Source organism: Plectropomus leopardus, chromosome 24 (assembly GCF_008729295.1).
Source record: "Plectropomus leopardus isolate mb chromosome 24, YSFRI_Pleo_2.0, whole genome shotgun sequence".
Lineage (NCBI taxonomy): Eukaryota > Metazoa > Chordata > Actinopteri > Perciformes > Serranidae > Plectropomus > Plectropomus leopardus.
The window spans coordinates 15,205,261-15,213,475 of record NC_056486.1 but is presented as its reverse complement, the minus strand read 5'-3'; the positions used below and the strand labels follow the sequence as shown (position 1 = coordinate 15,213,475).

The 8,215-nt window shown below is 40.4% G+C and overlaps 1 protein-coding gene across 2 annotated transcripts; it reads left to right on the top strand.

Annotated features, from left to right (window-relative positions):
- Positions 1-629: 629 nt before the first annotated feature.
- pspc1 (paraspeckle component 1) lies at positions 630-8,206 on the top strand. 2 transcript variants are annotated; one of them, XM_042513318.1, is made up of 9 exons: positions 630-1,109; positions 1,898-2,047; positions 2,163-2,314; positions 2,452-2,547; positions 2,734-2,930; positions 3,073-3,157; positions 3,263-3,368; positions 5,577-6,375; positions 7,709-7,724. In XM_042513318.1, exons 1-8 carry the CDS (start codon positions 723-725, stop codon positions 5,577-5,579), a joined length of 1,176 nt encoding a protein of 391 aa, XP_042369252.1. In that variant the 5' UTR covers positions 630-722; the 3' UTR covers positions 5,580-6,375; positions 7,709-7,724. The 2 variants fall into 2 exon arrangements, with proteins under 2 accessions (XP_042369252.1, XP_042369251.1); XM_042513317.1 differs by lacking the exon at positions 5,577-6,375 and having other exon boundaries at positions 7,709-8,206.
- The last annotated feature ends 9 nt before the right edge of the window (positions 8,207-8,215 follow it).

Below are 8,215 nucleotides of genomic sequence, written 5' to 3'. Positions count from 1 at the left end.
CAAGGACAGAAGGCAAACTGTAATCATGACCAGACTGAGACTGGGACTGTGTGGACTTTCATGGGATCTGGCAAAGATGGGAAAAACTGATCTGCAACCTGTACAATGACACCCAAATCCAGAGAGTAACTCTGAGAACCAGAAAGTCCACCTGGACTTTATATCTTCCACAGGATGACTGAGACTTAAAGTTGCACTCAAACCTGTATAAATGTGAATTTCAATGTAAATATCAATATATATCTTGCACTCCAAACATTCTTGTATATACTTTAATTCCATGGTTCTGTTTCTTGCACTGTTACACTGTTACTTGTGTTACTTGTTTTGTTTTGCACCGTAAGACTCGTACTTTTTATATTTTATATTTTATATTTGTATCTTCTATTTTATCTGTTTTCTTTTTCTATATTTATGTTGCACCAACCCACCAGAACAAATTCCTCGTATTGTGTTAACTATACCTGGCAATAAATCTTTTTTCTGATTCTGAGACACTGAAAGCGATTTAGGGTAATAACAAGCCCGACCTGTGGGTGGCAGCACTGTGCCGCAAAGGCATCAACACTGCCGGAAATCTAAAATAAAAAAAAGAAATAGAAAAACAGATGCGCGCGCAACAGTCGCCATTTATGAATACAGGAGGTGTGTACCGCTGCTGGTTTCCAGCCTTCTCCTCAAAGTTAGTTTAAACAACGTTACAGAAACTACTTTGTGCGAGTATGGCTAACAGAAATATACAGCAAGCGAACATGCAAAGCAGTAGCTCCCCTCAACCAGCGAAACCCGGGACCGAGTCCCCGGCCCCGGAGCAGTCACCGGCGAACAAAGACAGCCCCGCGCCGCCGCAGCAGCAGCAGCAGTCCCCCGCGGCGGAACAAGCGGAGGGAGCCGGGGAAGGAGGCGAAGAAGGCCGGGCTGCAGTGACTCTGGATATCACGAGTTTTCGGAAGCCCGGTGAGAAGACTTTCACCCAGCGCTCACGGCTGTTTGTGGGGAATCTGCCGGTGGATATCCCGGAGGAGGAGTTCAAAAACATGTTTGCTAAATACGGGAACATTAACGAGGTTTTCATCAACAGAGACCGGGGCTTCGGCTTCGTCCGCCTGGTGAGTTCAGGTGTGAACCGTGCTGTTGTACCTGAGTGTTGGTTTTAATTTTCTAAAGCTAACTTGTTTTATGTCTTGGCTAAAATAACGTTGCTGCTTTGTTAGCATTAGCACCAGATGCTTATTGACATGGCACTCAATTATATCTTACTGTATCTTTGTGACGTTTAAAAATGACTTTATTTTATGATACTAGTTGTACATTTCCCTAAATAGGAGGTTCAACATGTTTTATAACATTGTTATTACCGACAAAGTAAAAAAAAAAGCACAAAACAAACCCTAAGTTTGGGTATTTTTCTTATTTTGCACAATGAATGAATATTACAAACACTTGAAAGCATTGCATTTCATGTCTCCATCTGCTGGTAGGCCATATCGACAAGATTATGCATAATATGATGTTAACTCCATTACAGAAGATATTTTATTATCATTAAATTTAGAAGGGGGGGAAGTATATATAGCTAGCAACACTAGTATTGGTTATTGGCCAAAAGAGTTGTTCAATTTTGGCATATAAGTTCCAATATTGTGCATCCCTAAATGCATCTTGTTTATTTTCCAACACAAAGCAGTGTTATATGGCAAATAATGTTGTTACTTACAGTTTAAACTTACATAACACACTTCAGTTGGTCAGGTTTGTATGCATAGGTGTTTAGTCTGGACTTTCAGTAGCTTTAAGTGAAGATAACAGTTTCATTTATTGTACAGTCTTAATTAAAGCCCTACAGTGCCTTTCTGTGGTGTCATCATCCTTTGGCTTTTTACCCCATGTCTTCCAGGAAACACGAATGCTGGCAGAGATCGCCAAAGCCGAGCTGGATGGGACTATTATGAATAATCGACCAATCAGGGTCCGCTTTGCGACACATGGCGCTGCTCTCACAGTTCGCAACCTGCTGCCTGCAGTGACAAACGAGCTGCTGGAACAGGTATACCCGCATGTTTGTCAGTTTTACTCTCTGCGTCGGTTGCTGTGTAGAATTTCTGATTTCTGTGCGTTGATTTTTAATCAGAAAAAAAAAAAACCACCCTCTACTGTGTCAGGCGTTTTCTCAGTTCGGGTTGGTGGAGCGGGCTGTTGTCGTGACCGATGACCGTGGTCGTCCCACTGGGAGAGGCATTGTGGAGTTTGCAAACAAAGTATCTGCACGTAAAGCCCTGGAGCGCTGCACGGAGGGAGCGCTGCTGCTGACCAAGTAAGGAGTGAGAAGAACTTGCTGGGATGAATGAGTCTGTGGTTTTGTGTTTGTTTGTTTTCTTACACATCAATGACTTGTTGTTGTCTTGTAATATCACTGGAAGTTTAATTTAGTGTTGTCCTGCCTTTCTCCAGCACACCCTGTCCAGCCATCGTAGAGCCCTCGGAGCACTTTGATGATGAGGATGGACAGCCTGAAAAATTGCTGCAGAAGACTCCAAAGTACTACAAGTAAGTAAATATTTGCAGTCATTTAATAGACATCTATAGATTTTTCTTACATTAAAATACAGCTGATCGTTTTGTGCTCCACCGTGCTCATTCTGTCTCTTTTGGTCTGAGGCGTTTGTGAGTAAACCACCGGAGCTGTGGTTTATTTTTGTATTTATCTTTTTTTTTTTTTTTTTTTCCCCCCAGAGAGCGAGAGCAGACGCCACGTTTTGCTCAGCCGGGGACATTTGAGTTTGAATACTCGTCTCGCTGGAAAGCTCTTCACGAGATGGAGAAACAGCAGAGAGAGCAGGTGGACAAGAACATCAGAGAGGCCAAAGAGAAACTGGAGGCTGAGCTGGAGTCGGCCAAACACGAACATCAGCTCATGTTGATGAGACAAGGTCAGGACTGCTTGATTGGACACGATACACGTTGCCCTTTTATTTTGTTCATTAAAAAGTGGCTTTTTTGCACTGATTATTTCTTATTAAGTGTCCATCTGTCAGTTCATGCGGCTCATATGGTCTCCCTCACTTCTTCCAGATCTAATGAGACGTCAGGAGGAGCTGAGGAGACTGGAAGAGCTCCGTAATCAGGAGCTGCAGAGACGAAAGCAGATAGAAATGAGGTGCGTTTCCTTTCCTGAGCAAACTGTCGGGACATCGTGACAGCTGTTAGGATTTTGTTTCGTTCGACTGATTTCCTTTTTTACGCTCTCTGTGTGTGTGTGTAGGCATGAAGAGGAGAGGAGGAGGAGAGAGGAGGAGATGATGAGACACAGGGAACAGGAGGACCTGAGACGCCACCCGGACGGCCTCAAACCAAACTACATGGACAATGTGAGTACAGCTGGAATACACGAAAGTACACTTAAATATAGCTTGTCCAGGTACATTTACACATTTGATGCATACTGTAGTATCATGCACACATTAAAACGAAGAATAACACCAATCAAAGAGTTCACCTCCCACTGTTCTTTTTAAAAGGACATAGAAATACAAATACATATTTAAAATTTGTATTTTAAGCAGGTTTGCCACAAAACACAATATTATAGTGCACCTGTATCATAGTGTGAAACGGATCATATTCATATTTCTTTCAGCAGTTTTCACTCTAAATTCTATTTCATTGAGGCGATTCTTAGGGAAAAAACAATTTAAATGCGTGGTACCACAAGAGCGATATGCCGAAAAAATCTTTAAATTAATTCTACGACGTCTTAACATGGTGCAGAGCTGAGTTTTTGTTAGCTTTAAGCCCCTTTTTTTTTTTTTTTGGTTTTCATTCTTAATGCGTTTCCTACATTTGAGCAGCAGCTCGGCTCAATCGTGTTGCTGTGCACGGGTTTGTCATTTCCGCATATTTTCATAGCAGCTGTCTGTAAATGTTGATGGCAATATTTTCCAACTGTATTTTAATAGTTGTGTTCAGGCTGCCATCGTAACTCGTTACCGTAATACTGTGGCTTGTTGTGTGAAACTACACATTGGATTTAACAAACACACATAACAGGTGCTATACTGTTTTACCTGCACTGTGTATTTATTAGTAATATATTCATATTATTTTGAAGTTAAATGTGTACTTTTTCTCTACTAAGCCTTCTCTCTTCATGAACCTCTTCTTTCAGTCTGTCTGAACTGCACGCTTAAGCCCGTTTTTTTTTTTTTTCCCTTCCCCGCACTGCCCGACACAAGATAGAGAAATACAGCCTCGTGTCAGATATGACTTCACTCAAGCATAAAATGTTGAATTCAACTTTGCTCGACAGGGTAAGGGAGAATTTAGACAACTGCAAGCTTAAACAAGTTAGAGATCATAACGAAAGATCAGCGTGGAACGACACATTTATAGCTCGACTCTACCCGTCTTGTTTGCAGTTTCTTCATCTCTGTTCTATAAAGGGTTTTCTTAAGTTGTGATGTTAGTTTGAGAAACCAGTAGTCATCCTTACTTTTCTCCATCAATGTCCACAGATCCGTGTCTCAAATGTGTAGTATACGTCTCAGCCAGTCCAGCAGATATTCATAGAATTCGGAAATAAAATTGGAGCCTGAAGCAAGAGTCGTATGGAAAGTTTTACAGTGGCGGTAAAAATCCGTGTGACCTTTCTGATATTAGTGTTTCTCAGAGAACTTTTTTTTTTGAGTGACATCTTCATGTGCACGTGGGGAAACTCTTAGTATTGCCGTGCACACGATTGCTGCCTGCATGTATCTTGCGTCTCTTAAAATGCTCGTGCAGGACGCAACGCAACGCGTCTGCAAGCTGTAGTACGCACATGATCAGTACGGGCAGGATGGAAATGCTGTCATCTCATTTAAAAAATGTAGCTCAAGTTTTACGAGAATCTGAAATGGAAACCCAGCTAGTGTCGGCAGGAGAGAAACATATTTGCCATGGTTACAACGTGCTTCATAAATGATGGTGCCACTGATGCACCATCTGCCGGTGATCTCAGAATTATGGAGGATAAGGGACACTTTCCCGATTTTGGACAAAGGCTTATGGCAGGACTGCAGGGAATGTGTGCAGATTAGTGGCGTTTTGCCTCTTTGCGTGCCGTACCGCAGGCCCCTTGAGCTCGCCACCCTTCAGCCAAAATTTGCAGAAAGTTCTGCGTTCCCATATGTGCCCCGGAGTGAAACCCACGTGCATATTTTTAAAAAGCAAGTATATCTTCGGCCTCAGGGAACATTTAAAATTCATTTTTATTTCCGTCTATAATCCGTAATAGAGAAGGTAAGGTAAGAAACTGTTTGTAAAGAGAAGCATTCAAACACCAAAGTGCTTTAACAGCAGTGAGCAAGTTGTAAAAAAAAAAAAAAAAAAAAACAGAAAAATTAAAAGAATGTGTTTCCAAGTCCAAAATTTGAATTTGTAAAAAGCAGTTATGTAATTTTAGGGGATTTATTCGATCAAAAACAGAGTTTGAGTGAATTCTAGCTCGCTCTTTATCCTCAGTATGAGTGTGTTTTGGTGTGATATGTTGTTGATTTCTGTGTTATAACTTTTCTCTTCAAATCCTTTGCTCTGTTTAGTGATCCTGTTGGGAGTCTGCATCTTTACACGCATGTAACACACACACACACACAAACAACACAAATACGCACACTCAGAATTTGCATCTAGAACCATCAGTCCAATTCTTAATCCACTACAGTCGCCAACTGTCCTCAAAATACACCAGGTAGTTTGTCTTCGCTTCGAAGAAGAGGTTGGACATGTGTGTTGTGTCAAATTATAGCCACATTCACTACCTTTGCTCTCATGAAATTAGAATTTTAAATACATAATAATACATTGAAATAACTTAAAGGTCTATTTCACAAATATTGTTTGACCAGGGTGGTCTAACAAGGACATCCGTGATTAAAATTGACCGCTGGGTGTTAGAGACTCCTTCATGCTACTTTACATACAAGTGCTGACCTGCTCTTTCTGACATTATTCTAGTTGGCCATTTTTTGTTTGTGGGGAGGATTATTGTGAGAGTGTAAACGGCATCTGCTGCCATCTAGTGTTTTAATTATAGCCAAAGTTCCTCCATCAGCGCTACGTTTGATCACAGGCCGATTTTAAGCCGCTGTTGACAGATGCACATGATTTTGATACACATAGAGCACATAACATGACTACCTTTTCATTGTAATTGCAACATAATGTGAATTGAACAGGTAAGTATGTAAAGAATACTAAGGCTGAGCATCGCTGTATTTGCAGTCCCTTTCCCTGCTTTTCCTGAAAGCGTGCGTGATGGACAAGTCTACTATTTCTGTATAAATACATAAAGAACGGAGAGATGCCACAGCTGCGTTTCACCGCTATTGTGATAAGATGGTAAAAATGTTTACATGTAAAACTCATGTTGACGCATTACAGTGAGTTTATAATTTTTGTGTAGTTAATTATGTCCATCTGATTCCACTGCATTGGATTAAGTCTTGTCTAGATACTTAATTTGAATTTAAAAAAAAAACAACAAAAACAACCTAAAGCAGACTTAATCAGGGTCAGTGAAATCCAGTATTGTTGAAGTGTATAAATTTTGGTGTGTGTGTTTAACAGAGAGCAGAGCAATTGTGTGTTAGTTTGTGTGAATGCAGTGCTTCCATAATTGTGTTACTGTGAGAGGTTGTATGAAAGCATGAAAAGCTGCTGTAGCGTCTGTGTTTTTGTGTGTGTTTGGGCCCTGAAACATCAGACTGACAGGTGACGCTTCACAGCTGCATCACGTTCAGGGTTACGAACGTCAGTCAGCCGTTATCAGCAGACGATGTCGTTTGAATCTGCATCAGAGTTACTTATTTAATTCATTTGTATTTTTTTTTGCCTCCTCCGACCGCTTACTTCCTCACAAGATCAGAACCTGAGCTGGCAACACCAGTATCAAACAGTTACTATAGTACTAATAATAATTAAGTTTTTGACAAACAAAGCAAAGCGGATGCAAGAAACTCCACAGACAATAACAATAAAAGCCACACAATGATGTCGAATTAACACGAGATTAGAGACAGAAACGTGTTGAAGGCAATGAATAGTATACCATTATTAGCTGAAATATTTTTGTTGTTATTTTATTTATTTTTTAAGAAAAACCTCGGTACTGCTTAATGTGGTGACAAGTTGAACAAGTGTGTTAAAATAGATTAGCAGTGGCATGCTGTTTTTCAGGAGCAGTTTATAAACTAGGTCTTTGTTATAAATGGACACTTGGTGTGTCAGGGCCCCCGTGTGAATGTGTGAGTCTAGAAGCTGACAAATGTATGCGTTAAACTCCTAAAAATAACTACATGTTTAAATGAAATGGCCTGAAGCCCATTTAATGTGTGTTTTTTTTTTTTTTTAAAGACATACTTGCACACTTCCAGTTGATTTGATTATTAGCCTCAATTTGCAAAAGAGATTTGCAATTAGCTTGTCTGTGAGCAGTAAATCTACATACACGTGGATGGGAAATGTCTTTACTTTGCCGGCGTGTAAATGGGGACAAGGGAAGCTGAGCCTTAAGTTCAACTTTTCCATCACTGAAAAACAACAAGTTCCCAGGAGGGAGGGCACTTTGCATCACTGTGTAGAAAATTAGTCATTTGTGAGTGTTAGCTTATCCCCCTGAAGATTTGTACTTTAGCAGAGTTTTGTTCTGAAGGCTCTTCTTCACTTCTTCCAGAGAGAACAGGAAATGAGAGTGGGTGAGCTGGGCCCTCGTGGAGCCATTAATATGGGAGGTACGGGCATGATTGTGTTTAGATTGGCTGATACAGAAACCAGACCGAGTGACGATGATGAGTTGAATGATGACTGCCTTAATTTCATTTATCATTTTTTTTTTTTTTTTGTCTTGCATCCCAAGTGGCTTCTATAAAACAAGATGTTTTCACATTACACATCCACAAGTAATTGTGTGTTTCGGCTCCTTTTGGTTTAAAATGGACTCACATGGGATGCAATTCAAAGAAGAGAAGAACATAATACACCACATGACAACGTCTATACCAACAGAATATACAGTGCACTGAAATGGGGTTGTGTTTATTGGGGTGAGGTTGCATATTTTCAGACGTATATAGTCCCCGAGCTCTCATCCTCACTTGTACGCAGATTGGAAATAAGGTAAAAAAAAAAAAATTTCTTCTCAGAAGATGATTATAAAAGCAAAATCTGGATATTTATTAGC

What these genes read in the sequence shown, in the direction of transcription:
- pspc1 (XM_042513317.1), top strand. Translation starts at nt 723, where the DNA reads ATGGCTAACAGAAATATACAGCAAGCGAACATGCAAAGCAGTAGCTCC. An exon ending in GCTCATGTTGATGAGACAAG is followed by an intron (nt 2,931 to 3,072) that starts GTCAGGACTGCT and finishes CACTTCTTCCAG; the next exon opens with ATCTAATGAGACGTCAGGAG. An exon ending in AACCAAACTACATGGACAAT is followed by an intron (nt 3,369 to 7,708) that starts GTGAGTACAGCT and finishes CACTTCTTCCAG; the next exon opens with AGAGAACAGGAAATGAGAGT.